The 22,746-nt window shown below is 41.4% G+C and overlaps 2 protein-coding genes across 2 annotated transcripts; one reads left to right on the plus strand and one right to left on the minus strand.

Moving 5' to 3' along the window:
* Positions 1–1,205: 1,205 nt before the first annotated feature.
* On the minus strand, positions 1,206–17,486 carry OVCH2 (ovochymase 2). The gene is made up of 14 exons (XM_043580555.1): positions 17,242–17,486; positions 14,818–14,927; positions 13,073–13,164; positions 10,950–11,122; positions 10,484–10,579; positions 10,088–10,239; positions 9,277–9,466; positions 8,158–8,181; positions 5,962–6,052; positions 5,724–5,848; positions 4,835–4,975; positions 4,327–4,457; positions 1,914–2,007; positions 1,206–1,447 (listed from the first exon to the last, which is right to left on the minus strand). Exons 1-14 carry the CDS (start codon positions 17,327–17,329, stop codon positions 1,257–1,259), a joined length of 1,698 nt encoding a protein of 565 aa, XP_043436490.1. The 5' UTR covers positions 17,330–17,486; the 3' UTR covers positions 1,206–1,256.
* Positions 17,487–18,612: 1,126 nt separating this feature from the next.
* LOC122484287 (olfactory receptor 481-like) lies at positions 18,613–21,809 on the plus strand. The gene is made up of 2 exons (XM_043582267.1): positions 18,613–18,637; positions 21,103–21,809. Exons 1-2 carry the CDS (start codon positions 18,613–18,615, stop codon positions 21,807–21,809), a joined length of 732 nt encoding a protein of 243 aa, XP_043438202.1.
* The last annotated feature ends 937 nt before the right edge of the window (positions 21,810–22,746 follow it).

The raw sequence follows: 22,746 nt of genomic DNA on the forward strand, positions 1-22,746 counted from the left end.
TACACTCTGTGGGTATCTCTTGGTCACATTCCCCACAACATCTTACCAGAAGCATTGTGATCTTCAGGTAGTACATTCCATGTCTCCAAAAACAATGACTTGTCCTCTGATCTGGAGATGTTTAAATCTGAGTGTAAGCATATACAACTTCTCAGATCACACACACAGGGCCAGTGTTTGGAACTTACCAGAAAATTACTACTGTTAGAATTCTGGAGCATCTCAGTCGGCTGGACCATGGGTGTTTTAATTGAAAAGTGGAGTATTTTAACTATAACCTGGGTTTGCCATAAAGAACTGCTTGTCTAACAAGAATGAACAAACAACTTGAGAAGCCAACAGATGGCTTTGTAGGATTTGGGCAGAATGCTCATGGGTGTGAGGACTTGGAGGGGAGTTGTGTTGCTCGTATATCTAGGGGCTGAGAGCTGGTGAAGACATTTCACATTTCCGAGCCTCTGTTATGTGTTACACACTTGCTCATGGCCAAGGGTGATCTGATTTAATTCTACTTTCTTACTAGGCATGTATTATTCTTCCATGGTGAGGCTGAAGTAAATGAGTCTCAGATGACTCTTAGATCACACATATAGTAAGGACAGGCCATGATTTAGGCATAGAGTTGATCTTCATTCTTCATGGATTCCACATTTGCAAATTCACCTACACCCTAACATTTATTTGTAACTCAGAACGAATGGTGCTTTCATGATCATTCAAGGACACCTGCAGAACAGTGACCAATTTGAGTCACCTGATGCACGTATTCCTAGCTGAGGTCTAATGAGGCGGCACTCTGCCTTCTTGTTTTAGCTCTCATACTATAAACAAGTGTCCTTTCCATGGTCCCTCGAATGCCATGAGGTTTTTGCATTTTTGTGCCTTTTGTTGGTGATTTTGCTGTTTGAAATGGCCCTAGACATTGTGCTGCAGTGCCATCTAGTGTTCGTAAGGGCAAGGAGGCTGTGATGTGCCTTATGGAGAAAATATATGTGATAGATGAGCTTTGCTGAGGCACAGGCTATAAGCACAGGCACAGGCTCACTGGCTGTGAGCTCAGTGTTAATGAACCAACAATATGTAAGGTGACTTTAAACAGAAACACCCATAAAACCAGAGGCTCCCAGGAACCTAACTCCTCGGAGCAGAGGTTCAGTAATCACTAATTTGGTGTTCAGGGTGACTTTATAGGACAGAGATGCTGCAAATGCTGAGGACCAACTGCATCCATGTTGGGCTGTAAAGGCTTCCCATTCTTACTGCATTACGAGGATGGGAATCGGGACCCAAGATGTTGATGCCTCTGTCTTCTTACCTGTTCCAGGGATGAAAGAGACTGTAGCTTGAAAGCCTCTGTAGGTCACATTTTTATCTGACTGGAAGCTGATGAGCATTACACCAGAGTTGCTCAGCACAGGGGCAGGAGCAACGAAACCACAAAACCTTGCTGGTTAAAGCCCAGCCCAGGCAAGACACGGTCAAGGACCCAGCAAATAGGCATGACATTGGATAGGGAAAAAAAATTAACCTTTAGGCAATTGTTGAGAAATAAACTTTTTTGTGGTGTCACAGTTCATTTTCAGAATAGAAAGACTCCCACTGAGAATGCCCCTTAGGGAACTAGTTTGAGTCAATGGGCTTATTTCAGTGGCACTTTCCCCTTCTGACCCTTAGATCACTGGGGACCTTCCACACCTTCTGTCCAAACAGCTCTTTGGTTCTCCCTCTGGCCCTTCCTGCCCCTGACCTGGGAGAAGGGGTGGTGGTAGTGACCACTTAGGGAGGAGGGAAAGAGGGGGTGTAGGGGAATGAAGGAAGCTTGAACCAGACCCTTTTTACTCCCAAGAACAATTCCCCACAAAGGACTGGGTCCAAAGGCAAACCAGGGGAGCCGAGGCTCCAGGGGCACAGACCTATTTCCTCCTGTCCTTCCACATCCCTGTGCACTGCCACATAGTCAGAAGAACAATCTCCATTCTCTTCTATTTCCAGACTCTGAAAGGAAAGCTGACAAGACTCCACATTACAGCCACAGGAAATCAAATGAACCATTGACCTGATTTTGAGTAAGCTGAGAAATGTGGAGTGCTCAGCTTGCTCTGGGGTGTGACCATAAGAGGAAAGTGAATGGGGCATTCATGAGTAGGTTAAATTACTTAGGAGAAGATGCTGTACCACAGACTCCTAAACTCTAGACGCATCTAAGCTACCAAACAGGGACCAAATGTAAAGGTGTAAATATTTGAGCTCCCTGATGCCCTCCTAGGAAGACCAAAGAAACAGCAAAAAACAATCTGAGCAATTTGATAGTACCGGCCTTCAACTGACTTTGAAGAGTGGAGCAGTGGGAAATAGGGCTGATGAGGTGGGGATGTATATTTTAAACACACAGATGATGGGGATTAAATGGAGCCTGAACACTCAGCAAAAGACACAGAGCTGCATGGATGGGACAAAGCGGAGGTAAGTGATCACTAATGGTGAATGTAGGCACAGGGAAAAGGAGAGTATCAGAAGTAGGTTCCATTCAAACATTTCTACATCCTTACTACAATACTTTCCAGTAGTAAACCCTTTTCTCTCCAAGTCAAATGATATGCACATAGTTCTGACTTGTAATCCTAATCTCCAAATTTCTATCTTGAATGGGTCCTGCACACTGGTGCTGTCACTGACTACAGGGTGTGAAATCATTATTTCACTGATGCATGGCACTCAGTACGCATTTATTGAATAGGTGTGTTTTTGAATCACTTCTAGCTCTGGCACGTTCAGATTTTCAACTAAATTTTGTCTTCCTCCTTCCAGAAATCCGCTCATACTTAAACTTTTACCCTCCATTACTCATAACCAATCTTCCCTTAGTGCTGCTTCCTCCTGAAATTTCTCTTTTGAATGTTTGGGTTCCAGAAGCTTTTAGAAAGAGAAATTCTCTACTTATTTCCTCTGTGTTTTCTTCTCCCGTCATGTGTAAAACCTGCGTGATCTTTTTTCTTTTCCGAACATCAGACTTGCTATTTCAGGTGCCCCCCCCCACTCCCACCTGCTCTCTATTGTTCATTTGCCAATCCAATTATTTTACCTTTTTGCTGGGAGATGAGCTGAGGGCTGGATGGCTGAAACTCTCAATCCTCCTTTTTAAACCCTAACTTTGTGGTAAATCCAAACTCGGCCACAACTTTTTGTTTGTTTGCTTGCTTTGTGTTTTAAATTAAAGGCTCTGTTCTCTGGGCTGCTCTAACTCCACACTTCCTCCTGAGTCTCAGACTTCTTTTTGCCTCTTAAATATATGAGAACCTGGGGCGCCTGGGTGACTCAGTCAGTTAAGCGTCTGACTTTGGCTGCAGTAATGATCTTGTGGTTCGTGAGTTTGAGCCCTGTGTCAGGCTCTGTGCTGAGAGCTTGGAGCCTGGAGTCTGCTTTGGATCCTGTGTCTCCCTCTTTCTCTGCCCCTTCCCCACTCAAACTCTGTCTCTCTGTCTCTCTCTCTCTCTCTCTCTAAAAAAAAAAAAAAAATATATATATATATATATATATACACATATATATAGGAGCCTGGAGGTCTTATCCATCCTTACTCCTCCCCCTTTGTTTTCTAGTCTACTTTCTCTCCTTCATATCCTCTCTCACTTTCAATTATTATTTTAAGAGAAGGACTTCTAAATAAATGCCTCTTTCCAACCTCATTCTGGCTGCAGTCTTACCTTCAACTCTCTGGTGGCATCTCTCCGCAGATGGCCTACTAGTGTTTAACGAACCACAAAAGCTACGAATCAAATGCTGAATAAACTCCGTATCCTGATATTCAAAAACCTCTGTACTTTTAACTCAGCTCCTCTTCCACTACCCTTCCCAATACAGCTCTGACTCGAGGCCAGCCAGTCCCTCAGCCTGTTCTATGCTAGCTCCTCTGTGCTTGCTCTGTTCCCTCTGCATCGAAGGCTTGATGTTTGAGGTCTTATTGGCATTGACTTTTGTTAGCCATTACTTACAAAGTGTTTTGTTAGCAGTTTAATTAATAAGGAAGAAATGCCTGTTTCTAGAAGGGACCAGGAACTGATTAAACCAGTTACCAGATCCAGATGGAGACAGCCCTTCAACAGAGTAAAGTGCACAGCTGCCATCTAGTGGTATATGTGGGTAGTTACAGGGAAAATAGGCTGGTCTGTTACTCAACACGTATATATCAAAGAACTTTGTATGCTGGGTACCAGGGAATAGATCTGATTAAAACAAAACAAAACACAAAACCTCTGCCCTCATGGTGTTTATGTTAGGTCTTCTGTGGAGATACCAGAGCAAAGTTGAGGTAACCAAGGTCAGTACCTTCATTAGGTAGTGTTTGGGGGCTTGAAAAACCCAGTCACAGTTGGCCATGTTGCTATAGTATTCAGGATAGTGAAGACTCTGTATGAGGCCTTCTTCAAAAAGGACAGTAAGGGAACTGCAACCTGAATCTGAAACACAAGGGAAAACGTCCTAACAATGGCATCACTCAAGCCAAGAGGAATCAATCCTCTGTGTGCTTCCACCTGTCTCCCACAAATGGCTCATCAGCTGACTCCTCAGGCAGAGCTAATAAGAAGGAACACGTCTGTGCACTGATTCTCCAGAACTTGTTCAGCCCTCTCAGCTCACTTGGGTATGTGATCAACACGAGTCAGCATGACAGAAGAAGGAGCACCTTCATGGCCTCTCACCTGCCTTGTGGCCCCCTCCGTGATGAAACCAAACAGACCCTGTTGGGGAGCTCCCTGCCCCTCACTTCATCCCTGCGGGGCCTCAACTTCTCTAAAAGGCCTGGGTAGTACGTGATATAAGCAAATGGTTTTACCAGGAAGGTAGTTTGGTTTTAGAGCTTTATAGGTGAGATTAAACCCAGCTGCATGGTCTGTGGCATCAGAGACGAAATTCAGCTGTACAGAGTTGGAGCCAATAAGAACTGATGAAGGGAGGCTTTCTCCACAGAACTTCCCTGGAATGTAAGAATCAAGAGTCTTTGTTCAGAGTCTAGAAAACAGCATCCATTAAGAGACTTCAGGAGAACTGGCCTTGAACTGGATTTGTCAAGACAGTATAGGGTTATCTAAACCAGGGTTTCTCAACCTCGGTACTGCTGATATTTTTTAACTGGAACATTCTTCGTGTTCAGGCTGTCCTGTGCATTTATCGGATGTTTTGTGGCATCTCTGGCCATACTCATCAGATGCCAGTAATACTGTCTCTAGTCATGACAACGAAAAATGCTTGAGACATTGCCAAATATCTCCTGGGGGCAAAATCTCCTATTAAGAACCACAGAAATGCTCCCCTGTTTCTGTTTCTTGCCTAAATAACCTTTGTTTCCTGCTCATGGTTATCCATCGGTATTTTCCTTCTTAGCTGGATGATGCAGTAAAAGTCATTTTCATGCCTACGAAAGCAGCATTCTGTCTGAGAGGTCCTGCAGTATGTCTATATTTTACCTCTGACGGGCCCCAGACCCGGCAAATAAATCTAGGAAGTCTGGTTCCATGGGAAGCAGATGGAGCCAATGAAGTGTTCTGTGGCCTTACAACCACCACACAGGCTCACATCAGTTCCTTTCCTGTCAATTCTGAGTCTGAAACTTGCAGACAGAAAGTGTGGTATTTACAGATGCCTCAGTGCCAGACAGCCTGCAGCCCGGCCCCATTAAGTCCTCGCAGCACGACATCCATTTGACAATGTCAGCATCCACTCACCAAGAAGTCTGTCTTCTAAGGAATATATCGAGAGGTAAGTGTGGTGACAAGACTCTGCATCCAAGTGGGAAACATTGAGCAGCACATGCATCTTCTCTGGTGCCAGCAGGATCCAGACACACAGCCTGCAGGCAGATACATTAAGAGGGAATTATTTCGAGACAGAAAGTGTCCAGTTAGTGGGCACAGCCAGACTGGAGGTGGGGGCTGGGGGAAGAGTGGCAGGGAGGCTACTCACTGCTTGCTCTCATAGTACAGGTAGGGGCTTTCTGGGAAGTGCAGCTCCCCCTGAGACTCACGGAGCACACGATCCTGCTCACTGCATGAGGCTGGGAAAGAGAGCCACGAGAATCAGGGTAACAGTGGTGACTGGCCACAATAGTCCTCTCCTTCTAGAACCTGTACAGAAGTGCCTGGTTCTTCATGATGCATGGTTCCTCTCTTGCCAAATATTTCTCTGCCGTGGCTTCTGTGATGCCTTACTCTTTTTTGTTCTTTTTAGATCCTGCTTAACCTTGAGATTCAATGATTCCTTCTCCTTCACTCCATCATAACTTGCTTCTATAAATACATGTATTTCCCGGTTCTATCCTTAGCTTTCTTTTTTTTTTTCAAAAATTTTTAACGTTTATTTAATTTGGAGAGGAGAGAGAGAGACAAAGTGCAAGTGGGGGAGGAGCAGAGAGAGAGAGGGAGACACAGAATCCGAAGCAGGCTCCAGGCTCTGAGCCATCAGCACAGAGCCCGATGTGGGGCTCAAACTCACAAACTGTGAAATCATGACCTGAGCCGAAGTCGGATGCTCAAGCGACTGAGCCACCCAGGCGCCCCTCTATCCTTAGCTTTCATCTCTTTTTACACGAGCCCTCTGACTAGTCTCATCCATACTCTGAGTTTCAACTGTTATTCTACCCTTCTGAACTTCAGACCTCGTTTTCCAACCATCTCCTAGATATCCCCTTAACATGCTACAGATGGTCTGCAAAAAACTGCTTCCACTTCTGATTCGATTACTTTTAGGTGCCCTTTGCTTCGTTTCTCAGGCTCAGAACTTTGGTACTATCCTTGGTTCTTCCCTGTCTCCCCCCCCCCCCCCCCCTTCATCTAAGTGACTGCCAGGTGCCAATTCTTCTTGTTTCCATTCCCATCCTTTCATTCCCCGGCCATTGCCCTAAGCCTCTAGAACTAATGTGTAATCTCATAAGTCCACCTTGAATGATTTCCCCTCCATCCTATCCCCTATGTGCTGTTCTTATACCGCCAGAGTACTGCTCTCATCTATTTAATTAATCAACTTCCTATTACTCAGTAAATCCAAATTTTTTTTTGACAGGCATCCAAAATTTCTACAAATTGGTCTCCATTTATTTTCTAATCTCCCTCACTTCAGCTGCTCTGACTGACATGCTGGTCTCTTACCCCAACATTTTCCTATCTCCATCTTTTAGCATCCATCTTTCGACAAAGAGGATTCCTAGAGCTGCAGTATTTTTCTTTATCTGTATCCCATTTCCACCTGACAACATTCTACTGGTTCTTTGTGGTTTTGTTGTTTGTTTGTTTGTTTGTTTGTTGTGATTCAGCTTAAAATGCATCTGTGTTCCAAAGCCTCCTCTGGCTTTTTCCCCCAGCCACTTACTCCTGCAGCTCTCAAGGTACTCTTTTTCCTGAAACTATCTTTGTATTTAGTTCCACAGACTCACAGACACACACTGAATATTTGAGCCAAAGGTGCCTTAGAGACTATCTGATCCAGACATTTTTTTTAACCGTTTATTTATTCTTGAGAGAAAGAGCGCGCGCGCAAAGTGGAGGAGGGGCAAAGAGAGAGGGAGACACGAAATCCGAAGCAGGCTCTAGGCTTTGAGCTGTCAGCACAGAGCCTGATGCGGGGCTCGAACTCACAAACTGCAAAACATGACCTGAGCTGAAGTCGGACACTTAACCGACTGTGTCACCCAAGTGCTCCCAGATTCTTTTCTTTATGGACAAGGAAACTGAGGTCCAGAGGTAGGAAGGAGCTTTCCCAAAGTCACAGAGCAGCTTCATTGAAGACTTGGCAATGTGGGGGAGAGTCCCCTGTACACATGAGGACACTTTCAGGGTAAGGCATGTAGCTTAGTGACCATCTGCACCACCTCACCTCCCGCTCCCTCTCGAGTGTCTGATCTAAAGCTAGGATTCGGCAAGTGTTTGCTGAGTTGAGATGGAGGCCTTGAAGAAGTGAAATGGGAGAGAATCCAGAGCTCCTTCTGGGTGATGGGCTGCCCTGACTGGCAGGAAATGGCTGTGGGTGCCCCAAGTGTGGGTAGCTTTCTACCTAGTGAGCAGAGAGAGCTCTTCCTAAGACTTTCGATTACAAAAGGAACTTATATTCAGAAATACTAGATATTAATTCCTGCTCCCGGTGGAGCAGGCTGTAAGAAATACCCACCTCTGGAGCTCTTCCTCCGCTTCCCTGGGAAAGAAAAAGAAGCGTGCTATTCAAGGTTTGTGGTATCCTGAACAATATTTCAACAAGTTAGCATTTCCCTGGCTCAAAAGTGCAGGGATTTTTAAGTCACTATGCAACTAATGAAAATCTGATCTCTGGAAAGAACAGAAGGCGTAATTTGACAAAACAGGAACGTGGTCTCGGTGTTTTAATGAAATTTCACTCTCTTTATTAAGTGCACTAATCAGGCCATGATTAGCTGGGGGGTTACACAGAGGAAGAGGTTGTCTGGTCTACTTCTCCCATTGTTGATGAGAAGGGATGCTGGAGATGAGAATAAGTGGCCCGCAACCAAAAAAGAGTTACTGGGGTAGCTACCACTTGAGCTGAGGGCTTGGATGCCTGCCACTGTACACTTGATAACAAACCCAAGTTCTTACCAAATGAATTTTAATTAACTCCTTTGGGACAGAACAGAAGCCCTATTGAAGCTGGAAGCTACTAGTTAGAAAACAATTACGTTGGATGTGGAGGCAGAACCGAAGTTTCAATTAACTCCCTGATCAGTCTAGTAGAAGGTGTTTATAGACCCTGATCTTTGCAGACGTATGGTACCCAGATCTGTGCCTGGCCTTCTCAACCACAGCATCACTCACATTTTGGGTTGGACCATTCTTTGTCATGGGTCTGTTCTGTGCATTATAGGATGCTTAGCAACATCCATACCTCCTTCCCACTAGGTGGGTGGCACCCCCACGTTGTGAGAACCAAAAACCAATGCAGACATTGTCCTCTGGGGAGCAAAATTTCTCTATAGCTTGATAAATCTTGCTAGCACAGTTGAGAAGTAAATGGTGAAAATACATCTCTAGCTGATTGTTTCAACTAAAGGCAATTTGACAAAGTCTAGGATGAATGGATTCACGTTTCTTTATATATTTGTATACTGTACTGCACACCATATTTTACTCTTGTTTTAAATTTCATAAATGTCACAATTCTTATGTACTACACTAAAAACAGAAGCAAGCCTGTCTGCTCAGTGGTCCTGTCTTGCCTAGACTCTGCTGACGCTCTCTCTGGCCCTAGCTTCTTGACCTTATGTGCTGGATTTATTACCAATTTGGATGTGTTTGTGGATCCAGGGAAGCACTTTTCTAAGATCTGTGAAGATCCCAGGGGATCCTTGGTTATCTTCCTGCATGTTGTTTCTCCAGCCTCGGCCACAGCCCAAACCCCAAGAAGTCACACCAGCCAGAGTCCAAGCCCCCTTCTTATTCCGGCACATGAGGGAACCTCCTGAATCTCCCTGCAGGGGGAAAAGCCTCCATTACCATCATTATCAGTGTCTGTGCTCACTCTTTCCCCCCAAGAATATGCTAAAGGAGGATCAATGATATTTCTTCACTTCTAATAACTTGGACTCGGTGGCCAGGAGAACAGCCAAGCACAATTCACATTAAATCTTCAAATATCATTAGGGCCTATCAATTCCACCTCTTTCTTCCCCATCCTTCCCCTTCCACCCTTTCTTCCATCTCCTATCTCATCCTGCAGACTCAGAGAAGTCTTGCCCAGTAGTGAAACTGATCCCAGATCTTGGTCAGCGGGAGGAATGGAAGGAAAGTGATTATCCACTAGATGGAAACTTCTAAGTAGGAAAACCCCAGCCATCCTTCAGCTGTAGAGAACCCTAAGCTCACTGATGGCACTATCTCTGTCAGTTGGTCTTTTGGAAAAAGGAGAAGACCTCCTCTGAATTCACACTCTCCAGTAAAAACAGATTGTAAAAACTGTCACTTTATTTCAACTTGACCTCCCTTGCCACCCCTGACAAGAATCCAGTTTAGCCTTCTTTCAGCCCCTCACCTGATGGCAAAGCTGAGGGAAGCCCAGCCAGGGACCTTTCAGCCTGACCACTCCCACCTACCTGACATGCATCTCTCCCTCCATCTGGGAAACCTGTGCAGAGAAAGGTCTGCCCACTGATGGGTTTCTTTAGGGTTAACAAAGCTGCCACACACTCTTCCTGGGTCAAAATGGGCAGGTTCACATCCTGTAATACCTGCGAGACAACGCCATCTAGAAAACACAGAGATGAGAGCCCCAGTGAGGCACTCCTCGCACTTCCTCAATTGAAGATGCTACATTCAGGTTTGTGTCCTTTGGAAAGACCTGAATTTCTATGTTCAATGAATATTCTCTTTTGAAATGCTTACACCATTGTTGTTGTTTTTTTAAAATAGATTAAAAACAACTGTATTTTCTAATTACCCACCAGGAAGTTTTGACATCTGATTAAGAGAAGTGGCATACAAGTTCTTACCTTCAGCTGAGCGGCCCCAGCCTGCAGTTGTACAAATAAATCCAGCCTCAAATTCTTCCTTTGGCTCTGGAAGACACATTGGGCCCACAAACTGGCCTGAAGAAAAGAGCAGGACAGGGTTTGTCTCATCCACGGAGGAGAGGACACCCTAAGCCACTCACCATTTGGTATGTAGGTGGTTCCCCAAAGACCTTGTGAGAGTTGTGATATCTATGCCTTGCACCTCCAGGGGCCACTTATCAGACAAAGAAAGACTCTCTCCTGAATCCACATAATCCTATATTTGAAGCCACAAGCAAAAAGAGCTTCACATAGGGGACCCTCCACCTCAAATTCCTGTCTCAATGTGCATGACCCAGAACTGTTGGACATATGCTACATAACATACGCTGTAGGAAATGTGCTATGGAACAGAAGTTATAGAGCACATGGGATAGACAATTCAGAGTGAACCTCTAATGTTTACCAAAATGGAAGGCGCCATCCATCTTCAAAAGAGCAATATCATAGTCCATTGGCTTCTTGATGGAGAAGTAGGGGTGTATGATGATGGTTTCAATGGTGAGGGTTTGCTCCCCTGGCTCTATATGACTCAAGTCATACTCTCCAGCAGTAACATTCAAAGTTGATGCGATATTTCTATGAAGAAGAAGCGGTAAAATGGCTGACTTTCATTTAGCCTCTGAGTATACTCGTAATGGTTGACAATCTGGCCTCTTCAAATCACATGGATGGATGATATGAGTGTGAGGATACTGAACAGAGAAAGTGAGAATGATTCCATCACTACTAGTAAAAATGCAAAAGTTCCCGATTTAAGTGGGGAACTAGTAAAGAGTGGCCTCAAATGGAGCCAATAATATGATAAATTGAATACTTTGCAATGTTATTCATTAAATGTCTAAAAATGCATTTATATTGTAACTCAGAGGTCTGAAGCCATAGTGGACTTTATTCAGCTACCCTAACTGGCTGGCCTGGCTTCAATAGCAGTGAGATTCTGTGAGAATTACTTGTGATTCCCCTAAGTATGTTGCTTTAATATCAGAGATCTAATGCTCAGTGTACATTGTGAAAGACGTAATAACACCAAAACTCTGGTATCTCAGCGAGTATGCACAGTTAAGGCTTTGGGACTGATGAACACAATGGGAAGTGAGGATCTTCTCCTTACATTCTTTATGTTTGTAATTTAGAGACATAGTGTGAGATGGGAAAGACCACTCTATTGCCATTCTTTCTGTAGCAAAGTTATCTAAAAGGAACTCGGTAGAATGCATTGAGTTGTATTAAGAACTTTGGGCTTACAGTCTTTGGGCACCCTTTATTCCCAGAAATGATTTTTTTTATATAGAACTGAAAAGGTTGTAATTTTCTCTTGGTATACTTCCTCCAGCTCTTGGCTATATTGGGTACCTAACCTAATACACAGCGTCTCTTTAGCCTAACCACCTGCCACACTACAGTGAAATTATCAATTAACTTTTCTTTAGACTATCAACTCTCTGTGGGCAGGAATTACATCTTACTTACCTTTGTATCTTGGTAGCCACCAAAGTGTCTAATGCCAAGTGAATATCCAGGGGATGTTTGCTGACTTAAAATGAAAGAGGACAAATATGGGACTTGATTGCAGCCTAGTGACTACCCAGAGCACTAAAAACAATAGAACATTTAGAGCACACAGGAAAGTGGATAAAAGATGGAAGTTGTTAGACTGAAGCTCAGAGAGGCATGACCAGTAGAAAAGCGGACATGAGAGACTTCTTTACATTTTACTGGCCTCCCTTTGGTTTCCTCTATCAATTTTGTCTTAATCTTTAAATGCTGTAAGTTGATTTCAAAGAAAAAAAAATAGAACAACAATGACCTTTGCATTTGGGGGAGAACTGTTTTTACACTTTTGGAAAAGGAAGAAGAGAAGTTGGATCAAGAAGTGAGTTACTGAAATATAAAGTTGCATTCCAACAGCTGCAGTGAGCCCATGACTAAACATGGACAATGCTGGTCAGGGCCAGGGGCTACCTGGGTATGGCTCTCTATTACTAATGTTTAATGTCAGCTCCTTTACAAGGACAGAAATCACAAATAAATCTTCCAAAAATGGGATCAGTATGATCAGACATGTGTTATAAAAGCAAAATACTGGTAGGAGCAATATTTTCCAGAATACACACTTTGTATATAGACTGTATTGTATGAAACAAAGTCATAATTAGAAGCACTGGGTTCTTTTACCAATTTTTTAGGATGCATAATGAACCAGATTTTTTTTTCACTGAAATGTAGGAGAGGCTTTTCACAAATGTATCTTTATGATCCTTTGTTTTCACTTGGATGTTATTCTTTAATTACTTCCAGTCATGTTTGAGTAAATAAAATTTTCTACTCCTGCAAAGAAAGTATGTTTTCTATCAAGTTAAGTACCCTCTGACAGTGTCACTTAGCCCTTTTTGTGTCATGCATTTAGGATGTTCCCATGCTAATGCATACATCACACATTTCCATGTCGTAATAGAGTTGTTGCTGCTGATTCCAAAGGAGAAGGTGGATAATCTGGCATTCATCCATGAACTAGGCCTTTCCTACCTGTTTGCAACGCAGTGAGCAGCCGTAATCACCCACTGTGCAGAGATGATGGTTCCACCACAGATGTGCTTCTGCCTTCGTTTCAGAGACACCTGGATTACAAAGAGCTTAAGTGGGAGCAAGTCAATGCCCTGTGACCGCCCCCCCCCCTACACACACAAAACCTGGAGACTGAGCATATTCTGAAAAATAGGCCCAGATGTCTTATATACAAATATTAGAAGTTGTGGAGTGTGAAGGAGTAAAACCTGTCCCATTACAGCTCAGAAGGGTAGTGTTGGAACCAGAATACTTCCAACCCTGGTCTACAGAAGAGGTAGTTAATTTGAGATGGTTGGCTGTAAGAGTTTAGTAGAATTGGTAGTAAAATTGGTGGTATTTATTTATTTGTTTGTTTGTTTATTTTCATAATACTGTTGGCCCAGACTGTTACCCTAATAATATGAACAATGCCTGTGAGTGAAGAGAAAGAAAGAAAAGTATAAGATATAGCAGAGTCCAGATGAAGAGGTTTGGGAGAAAAACAAGGTGAGGGCTAAGGTAATCTTTCGACACATGCTTCAATTCCTCCAAGCCTCTTAGAGAATAGTGTGTATCTACAATTTCCTCATGCTTTTAACTATTTGCTTTTAACTACCACTGCTTCAAGCCTATTTTTTAATCTGCCTCTACAAATTACTTGCTATCTTTGGTTTATCTTGTTCATGATATTTGATTTGACTCTAAAATGGGTACAAGTATATGCTGTTAATTCCATTGTCAAAATTAGAAAAAAATCAATTTATTAGAACTGTCTCTTTTTGACCAAAAATTATTCAATAAACTATTAAAATGTTTAATACAGTGAAGAATAGTAAGTAAAAGGAAGTAAAACCACTATGACTTGAATATGAACTTCTGAATTGATTAGTCAACCGATTGACCAGATAAGCAACTGATCAAATCGACTCTTCAACCAAGTAATTAATTCATCAGTTAATCAAATGACAATGACTCAGCTGTTTAGTCAACCTACTGAGCACAAATTCAATCAACCAATCATTACTAAATAGCCACTTAGCAAAAATTGATGTGACTGACTTAAAGTAAAAGCAAGGGGCTATTGCTCACAAAATTAAGAGGCAAGAATACAACATGGCTCTCAGGGTAAAGAAAGCTGGGAGAATGTCAAAGACAATAAATGCGAACACTGTAGGCTAGAGACAGAAACACAAAGGCATTTCTATGGCATGGGAAGACCAGGAAATTAGATTGAGAGAGAATTCTTAGGATATCAGCTTCTAAGGACATCCCTAAGATGTCCTATGGTATAGGTACAAATCTCCAAACAGAAATTAGACCTATGGATATGACAGCTTTGACTTTCCTGAGCATCTTTAACTATAACAATATAATATATTTATTGACTAAGAAAATTGTTTTTTTTAATTGTAAACTCACGAGGTGTTTTTTTTTTTTTTTTTAGCTTATTGAAGTGCAATTTTTGTCTTAGGGGCTGAAAGTTTGGGATGGCATTTCCAATTTTTGGAGCAAGCCAATAGTGCATATGATTATTCTGAACACACATTTTCTGGAACTCGATCGATGGACATCTTGAGGGACTTGGATCCTGGCCCACACTCATGAGATATCTGGTTATGAGGTAGGCAGAATGGAGTTCACTGATGAGTAGCATGTGTTTCTGGGAGATCTAGTCCTGAGACAGCTCATAGTCTACCTGCCAGAGAATGTTCCCTGAGACTCACCTGCCAGGGGTAGGAACCCTTTTCCACTTGGCTTCCCCCAACAATGCGACTGAAAATGTTAAGGTAATTCCAAGGCTGTGCCTTCACCAAACTCTGCCCACAAGTGGGAGCTGGGAATGAGAGAAGACAAAAATTTAGTGGTTAGATAGCTCCTGGAAATGAGGGATACAGGAAACTTTACTGAGCAAGCAACTGTAGGACATTGAGCATGTAGATATATTATAAAATGGCTTTATGTTAATTGTGAGATTTGCTTCAGCTTTTCTCACATAGAACGGGCACATTATGAAGACACCTATTTTTTTTAATATGAAGGTGAAGGGACTCAGAGGTAGATCTCCACTGGGTTAGCAGGACTATAGCCCCCTTGGTTTTGAGCAACCTGCCCTCTTAGAGGCTCCTTACAGCATTCTGTACTTCTATAGGATTTATCACATGCCATTATGGTTAATTTTACATCATTCAACCCAGCTAGGCTGTGGTCTTCTCAAATATAGGAGCTTAACCTTAGAAATATCTAAATTCAAAATATCTAGAACAGTTCATTACGCATAGAAGTTGCTCAGTTAAGTAGTGAAGTGGATGATGCCATATTCTGCCTTGGATTGTAATTGTGTGTACATCTTCTTTGCTCCACCCAGGAAACTGAGTGGAGACCATGGTGTATGCTGCCTGACACATTGTCAGATATTGGATTTAAATCTTTATGCAAGTGGAAAGTGGCAGGTTGTTCGAGAAGAGTGGGGTGGAGAGAAGATGTCCTGATTCACACACCACAGTGGTGTTAGGCTAGAAGGGTTGCCAGGTAATGGCAAAAAGAACTCTTTCCTTTTTGTGGAGAAGACTTTATCCCTGAAAAGGTTTCATTTACTTATTTAACCTCAATGTGTTTTTTGACTCCTCAATTAGCAGATGAGATAGATTAAAGATGTTTAGGACTCCCTGGTAATTCGAGGATGGTAATTCTGTCCCTTCTGCAGGTCATTCTTTTCAGCATGTTTTCAAGGAGAGCCTAGAAAGCCCTGCCTGATAATCACCCTGCTTCTTTACCTGGCTGAACCCTCTAATCCTTATTCCTCAACTTGGGCAACACCTCAACTGAGAAGTCTTCCTTCGTTTCCTCAAGCTGTGGTAAGTATCTCTCCTGTATTGTGTAGTACACTTTCCTCCCCACCTTTATAGACTTTGCCATGCAGTATTGTGATAACGAGTTGTTTGTCTCTCTCATTGGACTATAAACTACATGAGGGAAAAACCCCTATGTTTTATTCATCTCTGTATTTCCAAGGTTTTGCACAATTCCTAGCATACAGTAGACACTTAGAAAAGTTGGATGGGGGCGCCTGGGTGGCGCAGTCGGTTAAGCGTCCGACTTCAGCCAGGTCACGATCTCGCGGTCCGTGAGTTCGAGTCCCGCGTCGGGCTCTGGGCTGACGGCTCAGAGCCTGGAGCCTGTTTCAGATTCTGTGTCTCCCTCTCTCTGACCCTCCCCCATTCATCTCTGTCTCTCTCTCTGTCTCAAAAATAAATAAACGTTAAAAAAAATTTTTTTTAAAAAAAAGAAAAGTTGGATAGATGAACAAATGTTTTTTCTTGAGAGCATATCCTTGAGAACATAGCTATTTGGATTAACATGGTAAAATATACAAAGTTCTTTCAAATAACTTCTCATTTAATCCCCATTCAATGCCTGTGAATCAAGCACTATCGCCCCTGCATTACAGATGAGAAAGTGAAGAATCAAAGAAAATCACAGCTAATTAACAGCAAAGTATGGCTGTAATACTGAGCCTTTTTGGTTCTGAACCCAATGCAGGCATGACATTGAATCAAAAACTTATTTTCTAACTGTTTCAGTTGAGTGGATCATAAGTAAATTAGACACAAAGTTGACTATTTCCTGAACTCGCTGAAGCAAAGACAGAAAACAGGATGATTCTTGGGGCTGGCACGACTCTGACTATAGAGAAGCCTGCCAAGAACTACTCTCACCTTATGGTACTTGAAGGAAAAAAAGATCATTCATAATGCACCACAGTAAATAGACTTCATATTTCCCAATAGGAGAATTTTCCAAAAGATTTCCAGTGCTTCCCAATAGATGTACCAATAGATGCTGATTTCCAGAATTTGCTCCATGAAAAAAGATGGGATTGTGGGATATGTCCAAATAAGTGAATCATCCCAGTTTTCTCTCCAGATCAATGCATCTTGTTCAAATTGTATCCCGTGAATGTTTTATGCAGTTTCATATGCTGATTACAGGACAGAAGCTCAAAATAATTACATGAAAAACAATTAGATCTCCAAAATTTATATGCTTCTATTTTCCCAAAGGAATATTGAGTTGGGGTTGTGATGTCCATTGCCAGCAAAGGTTATTCCTTCAGACAAAGGCAGTGATAGTGTTTGTTTGGAACTTACCTTTGGGGAGAGAGAGAGTTGCAGATTTACATTGTTCCACACAGAGCATTCCAAGTAGTAAAATCAGCCTATTCTTGCTTAGAGGCATTTTGAGACTCAGAGTTTTTCCTTGAAAATTTAGAGAGATGAAAGAGCACCAAATAGAAAGCCTGTAAGACCAGCAATAAACCAGCTTAAAAGAAAGTTATTTATTAACCAAGACTTGAGTCATTCAACCATGTCCATACAATGTTTCTAAATGTGGTTTCTTGCAAAGATCTTCACAAGATGTGGGGAGTCGACCACAGAAGCATAGTCTTGATCCAGCAATATTACATGTCCCATTACACCCACATCAGTATGTTGCTTCCCCCGGAGTTTATTGGCTAGCCAAGTGGTTGGTGTCTAAGGTTTCATATGCAAACATTACTTGCTCCTTAGTATATAGGTTACCACTTTCTACAAGAGGATTGAATATCAAAGTTGTCCTTATTTGCAAGGTTATACTACATGCTTGCAAACAACCTGTCAGAATATGCTAAAACATTTTTCTTTCTCTTATTTTCCAATTGTAAATGGGTAGTTATAGCTATGTGTTAGAGAAGGAGAGGGGAGGAGAGGAAAGATAATTTGATAGCACACTCAGGAACCAAGTCAAGCTACCAAACAGTCATTTGGGGTACTGTCGATTGGGGCATTTGTGAATCTACATTTTTCTCACCGTGTTTTATATTTGTAGAAGGCAAACACTAAATCGCTTTCACTTCTACACCTGGTAGACGATGTGGCACAGGAAAGTGGCTCTGATTACACACAAGTCTTCCTCTTCCTTGACTGAGTTCTTGGCACATCGTCAGTGTGTGAGAAACCCTTGTGGATTGGCCAGTGCCATGTGTGCCCACACGGGAATATGAGATTTTTTCTGTCAGCTTTTACAAATTAACTGCCCCAAAGAGCAAATGCCAAATCAGAAGGCTTTAACGTCCTTGTGACAAGTTTTGACCTTGTACCACACAATTCTATAAAACTACATCACGTGCAAATAATATAAATGCAAAATGAAGGACACTCAAATCCCCAGAGACATTTCCACAAATACATTAATCCTGAAGCTGGAAAATTTTGGCTGTTGGTATGGGGATTGGTATCAACAATAAGAAGTGGTCAACCCATGTCTAAACTATAATCAAAATCTCAATCTTTTTTTTTTTTGTACAAGTGATCTTTCAGGTCCTGTTATATTTTGTCAATCACTTTCCAGACCAATTTAATTTGACTAGGAATATGGCCTTCCTGACTTTAAATCATTATATTTTGTCTACTTATTGTGTGATACTAGTGTAAAAAATTGCAGGAAGACTTAGCCTGGGACGTGCCTGGGATGTGCCAGGGATGTGCCTGGGCGGACAGGCCTCAAGTAGGCATGGAGTCCCCATTAAACCATAGAGCGTTTGAGCTTTCAAACTAATGTCAGTTTCTAGTACCACAGAATAAAGAAATTGAAAATGAAAAATGAAATGAAAATGAAAATGAAAAAAGAAATCCAAAATGAAAAATGATGAGATTTCCCTTGCCGTGTGAGAGTCGGGTATTTTTGTTGACTGCCACACAGAAATGTGATGGGATCCTGCGTGTTCCTGCAGTTCAGAGGAAGACATTCCCTTTAAGCTCTTGTATCAACACATATCATAATTATCAGTGTTATCAACACAGTCTTTCCCAACATGAAGCTGGTCATTAAAAGTTTGGTAATCTAATCTCTTGAGAGTGTAAACTGTGACTCCTTGCTGTTAAAATCGTTAGGGAGATTGTATCAGGTTCTGGAACACTAAATTTCCATAAGGCCAGGTCCCCAAGCCTCCCAGAATTCCAAGGATTATAATAACTGTACATTGTAGCTGCTTGCAGAAAGGGATATATTGAAGTGTTGTTGCTTGACATGGTAGTATAAAGTCAATTTTTCATCCATCAAACTGTTAAATCTTTTGGAGATAAAAATGTCTCTCGGGAATTCTGGGGCAAAATCTGTACCAAATATGGGTTTGGGGTTCAAAATACTGTCTTTATACTGTCAGTATACTGTCTTACACTGTCTTCCTCATCTGTAAACCTTCAATTTGAGAAAATGGCATCACAATTTATCCTGAACCCGTGATATAGAAGCAAGTGACAGAAATAAAGAGCAAAACTTATTTGGGAGGACATACTTTTAACCCAGGCTAGACAAGAGTAATGCAGACAAAACCCTACTAAAAAAAGATGTGTTCAAAATTTGAAATTATAAAAGAACAAACCCAAATGCAAACAGTAAAAAACAAGGTATGTTTGTAGACACATCAAAGAACAGATTTAGACCATCAGGTAATAATAGAATGAGCTAGAAGACAGTATAACATATTGGTTAATATTTTCAAAGGAATAAAAGAATAAGAAACCTCAGATGGGTTTTTGTTTTAGAAAAGACCACAACAATTTGAAAAAACAAACAAACAAACAAACAAAGAGATAGTCTAGAAATAAAAAATATACCCAGAAAAAATAGGTTAGATAGTAGATTATACATAACTAAAGAGAGAATTAATGAGCTGGAAGATAGATCTTAGGAATTACCCAGAATATCATATACTTATCTATGCAAAAAAATGAAAAAGTGCCATTTAGCATTATCTATCAGAATTTAAATTGGGAAAAGCTTTTGACCCAGTAATTTCACTTCTTAGAGCATACCCAAGAGAACTACTGGTATGTAAGTATTGACAGGGTATAGCTAAATAAATACTGATCAAACACTTAGAATGCTATGAATCATTACAAAGATTGAAGGAGATTAGTGCATGCCCACAGAGAATTATCTAAAAAATATTTTTGAGTAAAAGAAAGCAATTTCAGAGCAATACAAACAGTAACATCACTCATGAAAAACCATATGGAAATCAGGAACAAGGAAGAGATTCTTGGTTATTCAAAGGGAGGACTGGGGTAGAGAAAAATATGGGGCAGGAAAAGGAAGAAGCATCTTCAATAACCTCATCTCTGTCTATTTAAGGAGTTCGAGATGTGGTGGGGGATCTATATAATAAGTGGGAAATGCCAATGCTGCATTAAATCATGGGTCACTTTCACATGGAGCATTGTGGCTCTTCTGCAACTCCTCAGGAACTGTGAGTCACAAGATAGTGTTTAAGAAAATAGTTCTAGGCTGCTTCTTAGAAATATCACGGATGACCAAAGGATAGCCCACATTAATTGTGTTGTCCAAATCAAGTTTCAAAACAAATTTGATGTTTTCCATTGTTATACTTATATACAAATAATGAGAAGATTAAACGAAGCCCCTGAGACCTTTATGAACCTCAGACAGCATAATGGTGTAGGCATACATAAACGCACCTAATTTTCTCAGTCTCATTGGATTTTCTCCCATTGGATTCTCAGTGGGATGTTGACAAACCTGTGCCTCTCTGACCTGAGGTAAAAGTTTTATATTCTAAATGGTCCTAAATCCTGCATAAATAAACCCTGTCATACAGAGATGACTCCTAGAGTTTGTCTCTGTCATAATACTTGACCAGCAGGTAACAGTCATTCTTTGTTATTGATTTATTAATGTCCATGCATTTGTAGCAGGAGCTAGTAGTTGTTTATTTGAAATAGATTCTCAGTTATGAATTATTTGTCTACTGTTATCTATTGCTAAGTGTGTTAACATACAGCATCTCACTTAACAGCAACCATGTGAGGCAAATATTATCTTAATTTTAAAAATAAGGATATTGAGTCTCAGAAGGATTATATAATTTTCAAGGTCACCTGCCAGGTGGCAGACCTTAAATTTATCCCCAGAGCTTTTGGCTCTGAAGTCTTCTCTTATTTTCATTGCAGCAACAGTACATCACGCTTTTCCATATCATACTGGCACCCACATAGTTCAGCTTGGCTCTGATGTTGTCTTTGGACACACTTTGGACAACACTTTGGCTGAGTGTTTCCTACTGGCTGCCGTGGCCTATGATCACTATGTGGCCACCTGCTCTCCACTTCTCTACTCTACACACATGTCTTCCAGAGTCCGTATCGTCTTATTGGCTGCTTCCTATCTGGGGGTGTGTGTGAATGCTTCATCATTTACTGGCTGTTTATTGAGCTTGACTTTCTGTGGACCAAATAAAATCAACCATGTCTTCTGTGACCTACCACCACTAGTGAAGCTTTCTTGTACCCATATTTATGTTGCTGAAGTATCTCCTGCCATCTTAGGTGGGTCAATCATTGTAATCACATTGTTTATCATAGCTGTTTCATATCTATACATCCTGCACTTGGTCCTGAATATGCACCCCACTGAGGGAAGACACAAGGCCTTCTCTTTTTGTACTTCTCACCTCAGTGCAGCCACTTTGTTTTATGGCACAGTCACATTTGTTTATGTCATACCGAAGTCAAGCCACTCATCCGACAATATTAAAGTGGTGTCTGTGTTCTATACAGTGGTGGTCCCCATGCTGAACCCCTTGATCTACAGTCTGAGAAACAAAGAGGTGAAAGAGGCAATGAGAAAATTGATGGCTAGAAAAAATAGGTCATTTTGAAAGAAATTCAGTGTGATTCCAGAAACTGAAAAACTATAGTTTCAGGAACATATGTAATAGATGTTTATGTTGTCCATTAGCCTTATCACTTTATGTGAAGAACTATCTTAAATACACAATGCCAGTATGTTAATTAGTACCAACTTTAATTTATAATTTTCTAGGTCACAAAATATATCATTTCATGAAATTCTGCTGGGTTCGATTTAATGTATACATTTCAGCATTAGGAGACCTAGAGAATATAGTTTTACTTTTTCTCTGCTTTGCTCATTGGTTAGAGTCCATGATTACAGAGTGTTTTATTTTTCTTCTGTTAGGTTATTATTTTTAAAATATCTTCTTGTAAGTTAGTATCTTAGAAAGCATTGTGTACTCAATGGAAATGCAATTGATAGTAGTGTCAGTCCAGGTCACTTTCTCTGGAAGCCTTGGCCTGTCTTATACAGGGTTATCATAACCTTTGAAATGGAGTCTTGAAAATTTTTATTTCCACCTAGAATAAGAGACCAAAAGAATTTATTCCATACTTTTGCCACCAAAGCAACTCAATCCAGGTAACACAGAAGAACTCTGAAGGCTGAGCCTTTGAGAGTTCCTTTGAAAATTCCCAGTAGATTTTTCATATTTTTCAAAAGTTTGTCTCCAAAGACTTGTCTTTGAACCTTTGCTAACAAGCTTTTGAATAGTAGGAAAAACTACTGGGGAGTATTGGTGGGAGGAGGCTAAGGTACAGTGGAACTTTCTTTCAGCAAGCCAATTGGTATAAAATTATGGATTAAGACACCCAGGCTGATGCAGGCAAGGACTCTACCTGCGATCCTTCTCCCAAATATCTCCCGAAGTGTTCATTGCCACCACTTCTGTCACGACTTTATTTTAGGTGTTTATGATTGAACCTGGACAGTTTTCACCCTCCTGAATTACTTCCCTGCCT

Source organism: Prionailurus bengalensis, chromosome D1 (genome assembly GCF_016509475.1).
Source record: "Prionailurus bengalensis isolate Pbe53 chromosome D1, Fcat_Pben_1.1_paternal_pri, whole genome shotgun sequence".
NCBI lineage: Eukaryota > Metazoa > Chordata > Mammalia > Carnivora > Felidae > Prionailurus > Prionailurus bengalensis.